General features: G+C 46.8%; 1 protein-coding gene across 1 annotated transcript in view; it reads right to left on the bottom strand.

The window, feature by feature from the left end:
- Positions 1-1,185: 1,185 nt before the first annotated feature.
- LOC141152678 (olfactory receptor 10AG1-like) overlaps positions 1,186-18,136 on the bottom strand; it is a 163,342-nt gene continuing 146,391 nt past the window's right edge. The window contains exon 3 of the mRNA XM_073637237.1: positions 1,186-2,154. Within this exon, the coding sequence (XP_073493338.1) occupies positions 1,186-2,154 (969 nt within the window). The remainder of the gene's footprint in view (positions 2,155-18,136) is intronic.

Below are 18,136 nucleotides of genomic sequence, written 5' to 3'. Positions count from 1 at the left end.
GCTACTATGCCCAAAAGGTTTTACTTGGCTAGATGCAGTAAAAAATTGTTATTAAATACAAAGGTGGTGTAGCTTGGTACAGATGGGCTACTACAATGAGTAACAGACACTGCTAAAGGCCCAAAAGTATTTACTGGGCTAGATGCAGTAAAAAATTGTTATTAAATACAAATGTGGTGTAGTTTGGTACAGATGGGCTACCACAATGAGTAACAGACACTGCTACAGGCCCAAGAGGATTTACTGGGCTAGATGCAGTAAAAAATTGTTATTAAATACAAAGGTCGTGTAGCTTGGTACAGATGGGCTACTACAATGCGTAACAGACACTGTTACAGGACCAAAAGTATTTACTGGGCTAGGTGCAGTAAAAAATTGGAATTAGATACACAGGTGGTGTAGCTTGCAACACAGATAGGCTACTCCACTGACTAACACACACTGCTAGAGGCCCAAACGGATTGGCTTAGCTAGATTTAGCCAAATGCTGTGAAAAACACTTGCACAGCACTGACACAGACCTGCCTGGCAAAAAGTGCTAGGAACTGCTGTAACCTAGTCCTCAAAAGGGCTGCAATTCCAACTAGTCCCTACTCCCTAAACCTATCTGTCTATTTAAGAGCAAATTCGCTTGCAATTCACACAGTTACAAAGTATAGCGCCCACAGCAGCAGCGGTGCCGTCTAACACTCAGCTGCAGCAGTGAGAAAATGGTGGCGATGGGGAAATTGGCTGGATCTTATAGGGCAAGGACATGTGACATACACAGCCAATGACACATGCCCTTGCTTATGTGAAAAAAAAGCACTTCGCTGCGTGTGCGCTGCTCATAGGCTGACAGACTGCACCTCCCCACTGTAAATGCAGGAAAGAAAAAAAAAATGGAGATCGGCATTATTTCTGCCGAGGTCCATCCCCCGCCCCTCCCCCCACCCACTGTACACTGAAACTGTCTATTAACATTGATTAACAGTCTTACTGTGAAAAAATCCAGTTACAATTTTGGTGCACTAACAGTTATCGAACATAACCTCGAACAGCCGGATTTTTTGCAAATCGTTCGGGTTCGTCGAACGGCTCGAACACCGCCCAAAATAGCTCGAATTTGAGATTGGCGAACAGTTCGAGTCGAACACCGCTCATCTCTAGTCTATATTTTTCCCGCTTTCTTCCTTCTACATTGGTTTAGGCAAATGAGGCTAACCTAATTTGATCAAGGATTCTTAGTAATTTCGATTTTCTTAGAGCTGCTTTGACATCCTTGTTCCTTAAGGTATAAATAAAGGGATTTAAGAATGGGATAATTACAGTGTATATGAGGGCAAGAAATTTGTCATGTTGATTGCCTTTAGGTCTAAGGTATACGATAATGGCAGAGCCGTAGAATAAGCAGGCGACAATGAGGTGGGATGAACAGGTGGAGAAGGCTTTCTTTTTTCCTTTAGTGCTTTTAATTTTCCAGATAAGAGCAATGATGTGGATATATAATCCTAAAATTATAAGGAATGGAAGAGCAGTTGAAAAAATAGCTATTGAACTTGTAACAAGGTTGCTGACTATAGGATTAGAACATGCTAGATTCTGTAAAGGAGCCAAATCACAGGAGAAATGGTTGATTTCATTGGGTCCACAAAAATCAAGTTCAACTGTAAATATTGTAGGTATGGCAGCGATCCCACATCCAATAATCCATGGGGCAACTGCAAGCTCGATACAAAAAGCTTTGTTCATTATTGTGGAATAATGCAAAGGTTTGTTAATGGCTAAATCCCGATCAAAAGCCATAATTACAAGAAGATAACATTCTGCTACTCCCAAAGAATTAAAAGCATACAACTGGGCAAAGCATCCAATAAATGGTATCTTCTTGCTAGCTACTATTAAATTAGCTAGGAGTTTAGGAACGGTGACTGATACAAATATGATTTCCAAAAGTGCAAAGTTGCTAATAAAAAAATACATTGGCGTATGAAGTGTAAGCTCATATCCTACTAAGACCAGTATGACGCTGTTCCCCACAACACAGGATATGAATGCAAATAGGACAAATAGAAAAAGAAAAATTTGTAGATGTTGCAATTCGGAAAAAGCCAGAAGTATGAATTCCGTTACAGTAGTCTTATTGAAGTCATGGATTCTGTAAGATACCAATCCCTATAAAAGTGAGAAAAATATTAGTAAAGCTACGCAACGTAGTGTACATTTGAAGGAGTTGTCTCAACTTGATAATTATTTGAAAAACACAAGAAACTCTGGAAGTTATTTTTCAGTTTTGGAAGTTTATATTGTATCACTAAAGTTGTGAAAGGTATGACACTTTAAATTTACAAAGAAAATTCAGATTTATTAATTCCTTCTGGATCATCCATTCACTTTAATTGTCTGAGCAGATCACGTTCCACATTGCTATGATGCTCTACAACAATGCTGCATAATAGCGCAGCTGCACGTAAGTAGACTTCCTGAAGAGAAGGCAGAAATGGTTTATTGCTGTCTTTGCCTTCTCAATGTAAAATCAGATTTAAATAAAAAAATATATATTTAAATGTTCAACTGCACTCCATAGGTCTTTTGTGTATTTATCGGGGGCACAATATGTGAAATAAATAAAAACTATATTCTGGATCAGTATGAAAATTTGGACATCACAATTCACCTATTGCATCCTCCTTTTCAAGACCGAAGTTCAGGTTCTGGTATTCATCTCATCCAATGGCTTTGGAACCTCATCTAGTAGGGTGTTATTTCTACATGTAAGGGGATTGTTTTAATTTTGGAAAATGGACCCAAACTGCATCAAAAAGAGTTAAAGGATGGTATTCCCCTTTTAATATTTTAGGCTTTAGTAGCTGTAGGTGTAAGATGTGTTTGCCCACCCAGAGATGATGGAAGGATGCATACATACGGTACATAAAATGTCAGTTTGATAATTAATCACAAGGAGGCAACAAGCTTGATGGTAATACAGTCTTACACAAAGTAACAAACTTGATGGTTTCATAGTCTCACAAGAAGCAGAAAAGAGTTTCTTGCAATTCTGGGTTTATGCTTACGATAATTTGCTGACACAATTTTCTAATATTCTCCTCAGCAGCACCTACTTCACTTTGTAACATTCTTTGGATCATTTTTTCAACAGCACACATTCACAGTTATGGTTACAACTAGTGATGAGCTAGCACTAAAATGCTCGGGTACTCGTTGCTCGGGTCGAGAAAATTGGAATACTCGGGTGCTCGACCCGAGCAACAAGCCCATTGTAAGTCTATGGGAAACGCGAGCATTTATCCGGCGGCTCCCCCCGGCGGTCTGCAGAGGGCCTAAAAATTGCCCAAATCGATGGGAACAATGCTCAAATGACATGGGAACAGCATGGGACTCACAATAAAACATACAAAAACGAAACCAAAATGGATTTTCCTGGGAAATATGTTAAGGAACATCCTTTCCCAGGTAATGACTTGTATATAAAGCAAAATAAATAACCAAAAACAAAAATACTCCTCCACACCTTGGGCTATGTTCACAAGTAACAGTTTTTGATGTATTTTTGCACTTTTGTATTGCTTTCAACCAAGACAAATGCATTCACAGGGAAATATCATTTTAACATTTTACAACCTTATCTGGCCATGTGGTGTGTGACACATGCATACAGTGCTGACAAGACATGGGAACAGCATGGGGAAGACCCCGGGAAGCTTCTCTGACTCCCAGGGCACTGCCTAAAACTGTGGTCAACTCATCAGACGTGATCCTATATTACTATGGCAATAATAGACATTTTTGGCAATGTGACAAATTTTAAACTCCCTTTAAAATGGGCAAGGGGTGTCAAGGGACGGGGAAGTAGACGTTATGGTGATGGTGATAGTGAGGCCGTGGGCAAGATGAAACTGTGCCTGCTGAGGGAGCACAACAAACACCCACGTCATGTCGAACTACCTTCCTGTCACAGAGGAGAGGGGAGGACCATGCCTGCCAAGGTTCAGTCTGCAAAGCACAGGTGAGGATACAGTAGGTGAGGATGGAGCTGGTCTTGCAGTGGTATGGTGGAGCGAGGGTTACTGAAGGTTGTACGCATGTCGCAAGAGGTGGGTCTTCAGCTTACTTTTAAAGGTTTCAACAGTAGGCGAGAGTCAGAAATGGTGGGGTAAAGAGTTCCAGAGAAGGAGGGATGCACGGGAGAAATCTTGTATGCGATTGTGGGAAGAGGAGATAAGAGGGGAGTAGAGAAGGAGATCCTGTGAGGATCAGAAGTTGCTTGCAGGTAAGTACCGGGAGACTAGGTCACAGATATATGGAGGAGACAGGTTGTGGATGGCTTTGCATTCCAAGGTTAGGGTTTTGAACTGGAGTCTCTGGGTAATGGGGAGCCAGTGAAGGAATTGACAGAGAGGAGAGGCCAGGGAATAGCGAGAGGACGGGAGGATTAGTCAGGCAACAGAGTTTAGAATAGATTGGAAGAATGCAAAACTGTTAGAAGGCAGGCCACAGAGCAGGAGGTTGCTGTCATCACGAAGGGAGATGATAAGTGCATGCACTAGTATTTTTGTAGATTCGTGGATGAGGAATGGGAGGATCCAGGAGATTTTTTTTACTTGGAGTCGGCATCTTCCTCACCCTGATCCTCCTTCCTCCCACCATTCCGAGTGCCCTGAGACAACTGATCTCACACTTGGACACTCTGAAAAGCTGTTTTGCTCATCTTTCCATTTACAGTTTCTGGCCTCTTGCTCGGTCCTCTCGGAAGTGGAAAGAGCTTGGATGTGTGGTTTGAAGGAGAGATTAGAGTACAGGGTTACCCCAAGAGTTGCTCACTTTTCCATCAATAGATTTGGGCCTCTTGATCTGCCAGCTTCGAGCAGGGCGACAGAAGATTGCATGCAGCAATTTGAGCAGCCATGGTCACCCGATAGTGATGGTGGGAAAGTGCAATTACTGTTGCAAGAGGTGGATAATGATGAGACACAATGGATATAAAGTCAGGAGGACCAGGGTTCGGAAGTGGAAGACGAAACGATGGATGATGAAGTCACTGACCCAACCTGACTTTCAGAGCGAGTACAGCAGCACACAGGGGGAGGGAGGCACAGCACCACAACAGGCAGGAATAAGCAGTGTGGTGGCCACAGATACAAGGCGGGCAACTGCTTTCTGGAACACCAACATGACGGAAGTTGCCAGTACAACTGTTAGGTCTTCCCGAATCTGGTTCTATTTTAAAGACTGTTTAGATACCCCAAAAAGGCCATTTGCAACATCTGCCAGGCCAGCATCAGCAAGAGCACCAAATCTACCAGCCTGACCATCACCAGCATGCTCAGACATATGACAGCAAAGCACCTGACTAGCAGGGCCGAACATCAAGGTACAGAAACAGTGTCTGCGGGTGACACCACTGTCTCTTCCGCTGTTGTGTGCGTGCACGCCAATCCCCTGTCAATGGTGCATGCAAAGATGCCTCCCGCCCTGCACCTGTCCTTGCAGACTTGCAACCATGACCATCCACGTCCTCGTCCCTTTGCAGCGTTCGGTTCTCCCTACCACAGTCCTTGGAATGCAATCGCAAGTATGCAGCCAGCCACCCACCCACCCGCAGGCCGCAATACTAAACTGCCACATTTCTGGACTGCTTGCACTTGAAATGTTACCTATTAGGCTCATGCAGGCGGAAGTTTTCCACAACCTCATGCCGGCATCAGCGGCCGGATGTCCATACTCGGTCCCAAGCCGCCACTATTTCTCCCGGTATCGTCTCCTCCTTCCACAAGCGTGGGTCCCAGAACATTACCTGTGCCCTCCCCAGTGCACTTAAGTGGGAAGGACCACCCAACCACAAACACATGGACAAGTGAATGTGACCAGGGATGGAACATCTCACGGATGCATGTCACTGGGTTAATATTGTGCTCAGTCTCCTAGACAATGGTCAAATTATTCATGATGATTGGATCATCCATCTCCTTAGCTTTGTGTTACTTGGAATGCAAGCACAAGTATGCAGCCATCCACTCACCCACCCAAATGCCGCAATACTAAACTGGCACATTTCTGGACTGTTTTCTTGCACTTGAAATGTTGTCTTTTAGGCCTGTGGAGGCAGAAGCTTTGCAAAACCTCATGGTGGCAGTGGCCAGGTGTCCATACTTGGTCCCCTGCCGCCACCATTTCTCCCGGTATCGTGTCCGCCTTCCACAAGCACGAGTCCCAGAACATTACACGTGCCCTCCTCAGTGCGCTTAAGTGGGAAGGACCGTCTAACCACAAACATGTGGACAAGTGAATGTGGCCAGGGACGGTTCATCTCACTGACGCATTCCACTGGTGTAATATTGTGGAAGTCGGGATCCAGTGGGACTCTGGGACGGAACACGTCCTTCCGACGCAGATTGCGGGCCCTGGGTCAGTCAGGGTTACCCCTACATTCTACAGCTCCTGCACCACCTCCTCCTCCTCCTCTGCAGCCTCCATTTCCATCACTTGATTCATTTTTTCAGGACATATTCCAGATTATTTACTTAAACTTTGTGTGTGCCAATAACAATAAGCAGGATTGTATGCTTTGGCGACAAACTGCAAACCGTTGCAGAGTTGTTGAAAGCTCTGTCAGAGAACCTGGTGTCGACTCTGAAGCTAAGCAAGCTCGCACATGTATCATGCCTGGCCCATGTGCTCAACTTAGTGGTTCTGCAGTTTCTCAAAATCTACATGGATCTGCCAGAGCTGCTTGTGAAAGTACGCCGCATGTGTGTCCATTTCAGAAAGTTAGCTACAGCTTCCACTGCCTTGGCAGGGCTTCAGCAGCGTTTGCAGCTTCCAGCTCACTGACTGGTGTGTGATGTGACTACGCATTGGAAATCAACATTGCAGATGTTTGGAATGATTTTGAGCAGCAGAGAATAGTTGTTGAGTACCAGCTTCAACAGGTCCATCGGCATTCAGGGCAGCCTCTGCACATAAGAGCTGATAAGTGGGCATGGATGTCTGACATCTGTGCCCTACTCCAAAACTTTGAGGACTCCACTAAGATGGTTAGAGGCGATGATGCCATAAATAGTGTCACCATCCCGCTTCTCTGTCTACTGAAATGCTCGCTACTCACAATTAAAGAGGAGGCAATGCAGACGGAGCAAGGAACTATACATTGTGATGCTACCCAGCCCAGCCTCATCTCATCTCAACGCGGATTGGGTGATAATGAGGAGGAGGAGGAAGAGAACATAGACAGTCATACTCTTGGTGAGAACAGGGAAGTCTTGGCTGTTGGCAGTCTGGCACACATGGCCGACTTTATGTTCCCCTGCGTTTACCATGAGCATCGTGTTGTAAGCATTTTGAGCATTGCAGAAAACTGGCACGGCATGAGAGAATTCTTGGAGATGGAGGTGTGAGGCTCTGATTAAGGGGGATGTCTGTCTTAGATCAGTTGCAGAATGGAGAGCACAGATCGGGTGATACACTGAAATTAGGGAAGAGATATAGGCTGGTGCAGAACTGTGAACAGCTTGGTGGGTGAGAGAGATGAGTTTGTATTCTAAAGTGATTGTTTAACCTAACCCGTGCAATGACTGGCAGAGGGTAAAGGCATCGGTGAAGCGGCTTGATAGAAATACAACCCTGGCTTCTGTATTCAGAAGGAATTGGAGAGGAGGCAGTTTGTTTAGAGGGAGACTGATTAGAAGAGAGTTGCACTAATGAAGAGCGACAGTAAGAGTTTTTGCAGTATTAAAGTGAGAAAAGGTCAACTTCTGGAGAAGTTTTTAAGATGCAGGTGAAATGAGCGAGTGAGTGAGTGATTTTCCACGTTGAATAAAGGAAAGTTGTGTGTCAAATATGACTTCAAGATAGTAGGCGTGCCGAGTGGGAGTTATGGTGAGAGCACCTAAAGGAAATTGCAAAGTCAGGTATAAGTAGGTTAGAAGCGGGAGGAAACCAAAGGAGTTCATTTTTGGAGATATTAAGTTTAGGCTCTTGTTGAAGAATTACAACAAAAAAAAATTCCCATATGACAATGCTGGCGGCAGAGGTCACAGTCAGAAAGTTCATCTGACAATCAAGGAGTACAAGCGAGGAAGACACAAACCAGATGCGGAAGATGCAGGAGAACGCTGTCAAAGGTCTGGGACAGTTTTCTCAGACCCTCCCAGCGCCCAGGCCCTGATACATGGGGAACTCTGACAAGGAGGGAAAAGTTTTGGAAGATGCAAGCTGGACACGTGGCATAAACTCTTTTTCTACATCTTGGAGGTCCTGGCCGCTAGCGCTTTGTCAGAGATATTTTTAGTGCCTCTGGGGGCATTATAACTGATAAAACTGATAGGCGCATCCGCCTGTCAACTGAAAATGCTGACAGGCTGACTCTTATAAAAATGAACAAGGGCTGAATTGGGCCAGACTTCTCAACACCACCAGATGATAACATCAAACATAAACTCAATCCAGTGGTTATTTTTTGGGGGGTCTATTCCCATGCACCCCTTCCCTCCCCAGACATGGGTATATCTTTCAGCATTGTTCTATTTTATGTCGCCCTCCTCCTTCTCCTCATCCTCCACCTCATATCACCGAGGAGACCGTGATGCAACACCCACATAATTTTTTTAAGGGTTTTTATGATTAGAGGTGAACAAATATTTCAATATTCGTTTCGGATTACAATCACCGTTTTTGCTATATTCGCCAATGTAATTGTCAAATATTCACCGAACATTGCCAAACGCCATTTGATTCAATGAGTGCCAAAGCCAAATGTAAACACAACATCTTCAAATGGGACCAAAAGCTGCCAAAACACATCAATTTAGGAGCAGAGACCAGGAAAGTGCTATCAGTTCACCCAGAGCAGAAGTAGTATAATTAATATTATTTATTATTATAGCGCCATTTATTCCATTGCGCTTTACATGTGAAAAAAAGTCACTGACTATTACAAGAGCAGAAAGGATCCTGCCCATGAAGCCGCACAAACAGTCTATAAGGGATGGGTGAGGATACAGTAGATGAGGGTACAGCTGGTCGTGCAGCGGTATGGTGGAGCGAGGGTTACTGCAGGTTGTAAGCTTGTCGGAAGAGGTGGGTCTTCAGCTTCCTTTTTAAACATTTCAACAGTAGGCGAGAGTCTGATATGTTGGGGTACACAGTTCAAGAGTAGAAGGGATGCATGGGAAAAATCTTGTACGCAATTGTGGGAAGAGGAGAGAAGGAGATCTTGTGAGGATCGGAGGTTGTGTGCAGCCAGCTACAAACCCAGACACCCACATGCCGCAATAGTAAACTGACAGATTTCTGGGCAGCTGCATGCACTGGAAATGTGGCCTTTTAGGCTCATGGAGGCGGAAGCTATCCACAACCTCATGGTGGTTGCGGCCTGGTGTCCATACTCGGTCCCCAGCCTCCACTATTTCTCCCGGTGTCATCTCCGCCTTCCACAAGCCTGGGTCCCACAGCATTACTCGTACCCTCCAAAGTGCACTTACTGGGAAGGACCACCTAATCCCAAACATTTGGACAGGTGAATGTGGCCAGGGATGGTACGGAGCCAGTCCACATTAAAAAAAGCAGCCATAAAGTGTCCGGGAACCTTCCCACGCACTTTTCTTAGCCAGGGCTGCTTCTCGGCCAGGTTGGAGGGGCCCACCAGAGAACCGGAGACTCCTCCGGTGGGCACTGACTTTTCCATCAGGAGGGTTCATAGTGCTAAGGTGAGGCCATGATGGTGATAGAGGCCACCATCTGCTTAGTTTTCTGTTACTTGGAATGCAAGCGCAAGTATGCAGCCAGCCACCCACCCACAGGCCGCAATAGTAAACAGGCAGATTTCTGGGCAGCTGCTTGCACTTGAAATGAGGCCATTTAGGTTCGTGGAGGCGGAAGCTGTCCACAACCTCATGTTGGCGGCGGCCGGGTGTCCATACTCGGTCCCCTGCCGCAACTCCCGGTATCGTCTCCGCCTTCCACAAGCGAGTGTCCCTGAACGTTACTGCTGGTACTTTTCTTTGGGAAACTGCTTGCTTCCTACCAGCCTGAAATATTTCCAGTAAATTATGGTACAACGCCATGATATTAGCACTGCCCCCAGTACCAGTAGCAAAGCCATCCCCAATTTCCTTCTCAGGAATTTTATTTGATAGACTGAGTGGCTGTCCTAATACATTAGTTTCTCACAAAGGAGCTGAAGATAGAGTGGCAGTAGATGCAAGTTTCTCCAGCATGTTAGATATCAGAGGGTGAACAGCAGCACATTTGTTCAGTGGTTAGCACTGAAGCCTTGCAGCACTGGGATCCTGGGTTCAAATCCTAGCAAGGTCAACATCTACCAGGATTTTGTATGTTCTCCTCGTTTTTGCATGGGTTTCCACCTCAGTAAAAAAAGCAGCCATAGAGTGTCGGGGAAGCTTCCCACACACTTTTCTTAGCCAGGACTGCTTCTCAGCAGGGTTGGACAGTCGCACCAGAGAATCCTCGTCTGGGCCCTAGCTTCTCCATCAGGAGAGTTCATGATAGCGCAAACTTTGCAGCTGCTATAGGGCTCTTGAGTGGGAGAGAAAGGTGAGCCCTCAGAATCAAATCCTCTGGTGGGCCCAATGTTTTTCAGGCTGAAACTGCTTCTCAGTGGGAATTGTATTTCACCACAGCCATATTCTTTAGCTTGGTGAAAGGACAGGCGTAAAGGGAAACCATATCTACTCCGGCTGTCATTTCTCCATCACCAGGTTCCGCCCATTGTCACATACGACCATGCCTGGCTGTATGTTCAGCGGTGAGAGCCACAGATCAGGCTGCTGTGTTACAGCTTTCAACAACTCTGCAGCGGTGGGCAGTTTGTCACCTAAGCATCCAGCATGTTATCTTCAGCACAGCCTGTTGCCGCTTGGCCAAGGCAGTGCTGCAGTGCTTTGAGCTTGTGACTGATGTGGTCATTTCGGAGATGGAGGCCGAACTGGAGGAGGAGGTGCAGGAGCTGAACAATGTGATTAAATTGAGGTTACATTGGTGAGTCTGGTTTTTATACTAAAGAAAAATTCTACTGTGCTTTTTTAAGACAAATGTATTCACCGGGAAATGTCATTTTAACAGTTTACAATCTTATCTAGCCATGTGGTGTGTGACACATCATCAGATGTTATATTTATGATGGAGGGACTCTGAAATTCACAAAGCCTATTTTTATAGGGACATTAGGTGACCCTTACTATTCTGAAAAGGCCAGCACTTGGCCCTCGCTATTGTTAGAGAGTAGTGTTGAGCGAGCATGCTCGACACTGCTCAGTACTCGCCCGAGCATCACGCTACTCGGGATGTTCGGCGAGCACCGAGCATTTCCGGGTTACTCGGGCGGGAGCTCGGGTCTCTGCCCTGCATGTTTGGCGCTCTTTACAGAGCCAAAGAACATGCAGGGATTGCCAGCCAGTCACTGTAATGCCGCAGCCATGTTGTTTGTGGGCATTACAGTGATTGGCTGGCCGCACAGCGTCACCTCGAGTTTTTAAAACCGGGCGCCGCCATCTTGGACACAGTTGCTCCGGATCAGACAGTGTAGGGACAGCGCTGCTGATTTAGGGAGAGATATATCCTGCAAAAAAGTTAGTGTAGGGTCTGTAAAGGCTGCCAGATGAAACAAACAGTCCTTCTCAGGACTAATATCCATCCCAGATATCAGGCAGGCAGGCTGTATGGGAGACGCAGTGGTTATACCAGCAAACGCTGCATTACAGTCCTGTGTGCTCCTGCTGCTGAAATTGCTGGACTTAGCTCCAGGTCTCGGGGGCCAGGAAAAATCCTTTTTTATTCATCTAAATCCTCTTATTTCATTCCTCCTTCACACTGTACAAATACCCGTCTTATTAACCTTTTGGTGTCCCCCCCCCCCAAAAAAAAAAAGTGTGTCTCTGATTTTTAAGACACAAATATATCTGTTGAAAATAGTCTGGTGTAGGCTAGAGAAATAGAAGTGTGGTTTTGCAGTTCCACGGTTCAAACCTCTGTATTAACCAGTTTTGGGCCATTTGTATCTAAAAAAAACAGTTTGAGTGTGTCGCTCACTGTTCAGCCGCAAATATATATTTAAAAAATTCTGGTATACAGTGGTAAATTATAACTGTGGTTTTGCTGTTCCACGGTAAAAAATCTCTATTATCCTGCTTTTGGCATTTTTTGCCGTAAAAAAAAAAATAATAGTGTCTCCCTGATTTTTCAGACACAAATATATCTGATGAAAATAGTCTGGTGTAGGCCCGAGAAATAGAAGTGTGGTTTTGCAGTTCCACGGGTCAAATTTCTGTATTATCCTGCTTTTTTGCATTTTTTGCTGTAAAGAAAAACAGTAGTGTCTCCTGATTGTTCAGACACAAATATATCTGCTGAAAATAGTCTGGTGTAGGCCCGAGAAATAGAAGTGTGGTTTTGCAGTTCCACGGGTCAAATCTCTGTATTATCCTGCTTTTGCCATTTTTTGCTGTAAAGAAAAACAGTAGTAGTGTCTCCTGATTGTTCAGACAAAAATATATCTGTTGAAAATAGTCTGGTGTAGTCCCGAGAAATAGAAGTGTGGTTTTGCAGTTACACAGGTCAAATCTCTGTATTATCCTGCTTTTGCCATTTTTTGCCATAAAGAAAAACAGTAGTAGTGTCCCCTGATTGTTCAGACACAAATATATCTGTTGAAAATAGTCTGGTATACACCAGTAAATTATAACTGTGGTTTTGCTGTTCCACGGTAAAAAAATCTCTATTATCCTGCTTTTGGCATTTTTTGCCGTAAAAAAAAACTAATAGTGTCTCCCTGATTTTTTAGACACAAATATATCTGTTAAAAATAGTCTAGTGTAGGCCAGAGAAACAGAAGTGTGGTTTTGCAGTTCCACGGTTCAAACCTCTGTATTATCCACTTTTGGGCCGTTTGTATCTAAAAAAAAAAACAGTTTGAGTGTGTCGCTCACTTTTCAGCCGCAAATATATCTATTTAAAATTTTCTGGTATACCCCAGTAAACAATAACTGTGGTTTTGCTGTTTCACGGTAAAAAAATCTCTATTATCCAGCTTTTGTTATTTTTTCCATAAAGAAAAACAGTAATAGTTTCTCCCTGATTGTTCAGATTGTTTAAAAGAGTCGGGTGTAGGCCAGAGAAATAGAACTGTGGTTTTCCTCTTCCACGGTTCTAATCTAGTTTTTATTACCTTTTTTCCAATGATAGTGCGAGTGTAAGCTATTTTACTTCCTTTACAATGTGCAAGACGTGTGGCAAGGGACGTGGAACTGGACGTTCTGGTGATGGTGCGTGCAGAGGATGGGGCCGTGGCCAAGGTGAAAATGTGCCACAACCAACAGCCACATCTTCTCGCTCCCACTTCTTGACCGAATTACTAGGGAAGCACAGAACAACACCAGTATTGCGAACTGATCAGTGTGAACAGGTTATTAATTGGATAGCAGATAATACTTCCACTTACCTGGGCACCACCACCTCCGGTCTGTCTTCCACGCAGTCAACTCTTAGTAGCCATGAGTCTCGACCGCATACTCCTCCTCACCCTGATGCTCCTTCCTTCCACCATGCCGAGTGTCGTCAGACAGCAACTGATCCCACACTTGGACACTCTGAAGAGCTGTTCACTGGTCCATTTCCAGATTTGTGCACCTCGCCTGCTCTGCTTGAAGTGGTGGAAGAGGAGATCCCATGTAGCGATGCCCAAATATTTGAACAGCCACGGCCACAGGAAGTCAACGCTGGCAATTTGTCACAAGAGGTGGACGATGACGAGACAAAATTGCCAGGAAGTGAGGAGGAGGATCGTGGTGCGCAAGTGGAAGAGGAGGAGGTGGTGGATGATCTAGTAACTGACCGAACGTGGCAGGAGGACATGCAGAGCGAGGCCAGCAGCACACAGGGTGAGGGAGGCAGAGTACCCCAACAGGCATGAAGAAGCAGTGTGGTGGCCACACACAGTAGGCGGGCAACAGTTCCCCGTAACACCAACATGAGGGATGTTGCCAGTACAACCTGTAAGTCTTTCAGAGTCTGGAATTTTTTTAAAGACTCTGTTGATAACCCCAAATAGGCCATTTGTACCACCTGCCATGCCAGCATCAGCAGGGGTGACAAAACTACCAGCCTGACCACCTCCAGCATGATCAGGCACATGGCAGCAAAGCACCGGACTTTGTCGGGCGAACCCCAGGGTCCACGACCAGTGTCAGCGGGTGTCACCACTGCTTCTTCCACTGTTGTGCGTGCAATAGAACCCCCTGTTGCGTGTGCAAGGCAATCCCTTTTCCACACTTCATGCAAAGATGCCCCCTCCTCTCAGTCTTCACTTGTTATGGCAGTTTCTCAAGAAACAGCATCAACGTCCACGTCCCACCGCAGCATTCAAATGTCCATATCCCAGACCTTTGAACGAAAGAGGAAATTCGCAGCTAATGCCCCACAGGCCACAGTCCTAAATTTGCACATTTCACGACTGCTTGCGTTGGAAAAGCTGCCTTTTAGGCTGGTGGAGACGGAATCCTTCCGCAAACTTATGGCAGTGGCCGTCCCTCAGTACTCGGTCCCCAGTCGACACTATTTTCCCGGTGTGCCATCCCCGCACTACACAAGAACGTGTCGCAAAACATCTGCCGTGCCCTCAACAAAGCAGTTACTGGGAGAGTCCACCTGACAACGGACACGTGGACAAGTGCTTGTGGCCAGGGATGGTACATCTCCCTGACGGCACACTGGGTAAACATAGTGGAAGCCGGGACCCAGTCGGACCTTGGGACGGAACACATCCTCCCCACACCGAGGATTGCTGGTCATATGTCAGTCAGAGTTGCCCCCACAGTGTACAGCTCCTGCGCATCAACCTCCTCCTCCTCCTCATGTTCAGCCTCCATCTCAGATATCACCACATCAGTTACAAGCTGGAAGCAATGCAGTACTGCCTCTGCCAAGCGGCAACAGGCTGTGCTGAAACTCCTAAGCTTAGGTGAGAAACCTCACACTGCTTGTGAGTTGTGGACAGCTGTGAAAGAGCAGGCAGAACTGTGGCTGAGACCGCTGAACCTACATCCAGGCATGGTCATGTGTGACAATGGCCGTAACCTGGTGGCGGCTCTGAGGCGAGGCGAGATCACACACGTACCATGCCTGGCTCATGTGCTTAAACTCGTGGTTCAGCGGTTTCTTAAATCATACCCCGAGTTGCCAGATCTGCTCGTCAAAGTACGCCGCCTGTCAGCTCATTTTCGCAAGTCGGCTACAGCTTCCGCCGCCCTTGCTGTGTTGCCGCAGCGTTTGCAGCTTCCGTCACACCGACTGGTGTGTGATGTCCCCACACGTTGGATCTCTACCCTCCACATGTTGCAAAGGATTTGTGAGCAAAAAAGAGCAGTTGTGGATTTCCAGCTGCAACAAGGCCGTTGATATTCAGGTCAGACTCCACACATAAGACCTCAGGAGTGGACCTGGATGTCTGACATATGTACCATCTTGACAACCTTTGAGGAGTCCACCAAGATGGTGAGTGGCGATGACGCCATCATTAGCGTCAGCATTCCACTTGTCGGTCTTTTGCAATGCTCTCTGCAGAGAATTAAAGAGGAGGCATTTAATCCAGAGTATGATGAGATGGATCAAGAAGCCGTAGCGGTCCATGACACACAGCCCAGCCTCATCTCATCCCAACGTGCATTGGGGGACAATGAGGGAGAGGAGGAGGAGGAGGAAGAACAGGAGCTTGTATCATGCGCTATAGACGGTAGCACCTGTACAACTGTCATACCGTCGGTTCAGCGTGGGTGGCCTGAGGACAGGGGGGAGGAGGAGGAGAGCATGGTCAGTCATCATCTTGGTGAGGACACGGAAGTCTTGCCCTTTACCAGTCTGGCACGCATGGCTGACTTTATGTTACGCTGCCTTAACCGTGACCCTCGCGTTGTCAAAATGTTGGGTGATAGTCATTACTGGTTGGTGACACTTTTAGACCCCCGCTACAAGGAGAACTTTCACTCTCTTATTCCTGAGGTGGAGAGGTCTACAAAAATGGGGCAGTACCAGAAGGCCATTGCTGCAGAACTGTTAAAAAAATTCCCATCTGAACACGCTAGCGGCAGAGGTCACAGTTCGTTGACCAACCAAGGTGTACAAGCGAGAGAGAGGCAACTCCAATCCAGCAGAGGCAGGGGAACACTGTCAACGTTCTGGGACAGTTTTCTCAGACCCTCCCTTCGGACAGACCCTGAGGCGCGGGGTACTCTCACAAGGAGTGGAAAGTTTCAAAAGATGGTGAGGGAGTACCTTGCCGACTGTACCAGTGTCCTCCGTGATTCCTCTGTGCCTTTTAATTATTGGGTATCCAAGCTGGACACTTGGAATGAACTCGCTCTGTACGCCTTGGAGGACTTGGCCTGCCCTGCCACTAGCGTGTTATCGGAGCGTGTTTTTAGTGCCGCTGAGTGAATTATAACTGATAAGCGCACTCACCTGTCAACTGACAATGCTGAGAAGCTGACCCTTATCAAAATGAACAAGTGCTGGATTGGGCTAGACTTCTCATCACCACCAAATGACAGCAGAGTAACATAAAGTCAAATCCATTGTGTTATTTCGGGAGGTGTATTCACATGCACCGCTTCACACCAATACATGGTGTAACATACCTGGCGGCGTCCTTGCATAGTGGTCCATCTCCCACTGTGCAAGAGCGCGCACTTGATCTCCAATCCAGTTTGCTAGCCTGGCTTCCCTCCATGCTGTCTGTTTGCCTCTGTATCTGCTGCTTAAGGGCGGCGCCCGATCACTTCCTGCTTTTTGTACCTGTTGCAGACACACCCCTTGTGCGTCCTCAGCCTATTGCTGTCTGCCATCTGGTATTTAACCCAGCTGCTCCAATGAATCCCTGCCTGAGCATTGTGTTCTGTCAGTTGGCCTTTGGTCACTGATATGCCAGGTCCCGTTTATGTTTCCTGCCTTCGGTATCAGTTCCCGTGTCTGAACTGTGTCCTGTCTGTATTATCTTCTAGCCTGTTGTCTTCTGCCTATCCTGGAGGCTGTATTTCCAGGCCTGTGTGAACCCGCTCCTGTATCTTGCTGCTGTGTCTGTTCTTGTCTGAATACTCTCCTAGCCTGTTTTGTTTTTCTCTATGTCCGTACTTTCCCTTTTTCTGCAGAGTCTGAACTCGTACCTAACTCCTGCTCATTGTCACTGCACTTCCGTTTGTGAGTTTGTGGTTCACTCGCTACTTCTCTGCAAGTACCCTGTGGGTATCTGGTTCTGCCTTTCCCTTCTAGTCTGTTCCGTGTGTACAGAGCCCTGTCCCCACCGCGTCTGCGGTTTTCGCTTTGCTCAGCTCTGTCCACCGCGTCTGCGGTTTTCGCTTTGCTCAGCTCTGTCCACCACGTCTGCGGTTTTCGCTTTGCTCAGCACTGTCCACTGCGTCTGCGGTTTTCGCTTTGCTCAGCTCTGTCCACCGCGTCTGCGGTTTTCGCTTTGCTCAGCTCTGTCCACCGCGTCTGCGGTTTTCGCTTTGCTCAGCTCTGTCCACCGCGTCTGCGGTTTTCGCTTTGCTCAGCTCTGTCCACCGCGTCTGCGGTTTTCGCTTTGCTTAGCTCTGTCCACCGCGTCTGCGGTTTTCGCTTTGCTCAGCTCTGTCCACCGCGTCTGCGGTTTTCGCTTTGCTCAGCTCTGTCCACCGCGTCTGCGGTTTTCGCTTTGCTCAGCTCTGTCCACCGCGTCTGCTGTTTTCGCTTTGCTCAGCTCTGTCCACCGCATCTGCGGTTTTCGCTTTGCTCAGCTCTGTCCACCGCGTCTGCGGTTTTCGCTTTGCTGTGCCCTGTCCACCGCGTCTGCGGTTTCAAATTTGTTTCCCAGTCTGTACTGGACCCTACCCAGCCTGCGCTCTAGTCTGCCTGTTCCTGTATTCCCCGGTGTGGGTCAACAGCCGTGTCCGGAGTCTGACCTGGAGTAGACCCTGGTTCCTCTGCTCGGTTCCTCCCTGGTGCACTGGCGTCGTATGCCGTCGTGCGACCTTGGTCGGATCGGGCAGATACTTAGTTACGCCCCTCCAGGCACTCTCCGGTTCATTGCACAGCGGAATCACTACATAAACACGCACACGCCAGTCAGTCCGGGCGTGTGCATTACAGCATGCTC

The sequence above is a fragment of the Phyllobates terribilis genome, unplaced genomic scaffold (genome assembly GCF_046119375.1).
Source record: "Phyllobates terribilis strain yellow unplaced genomic scaffold, ASM4611937v1 Scaffold_6__1_contigs__length_29720123, whole genome shotgun sequence".
NCBI lineage: Eukaryota > Metazoa > Chordata > Amphibia > Anura > Dendrobatidae > Phyllobates > Phyllobates terribilis.
The sequence above is the reverse complement of the archived record's forward strand: the minus strand, read 5'-3'. Positions and strand labels throughout refer to the sequence as shown.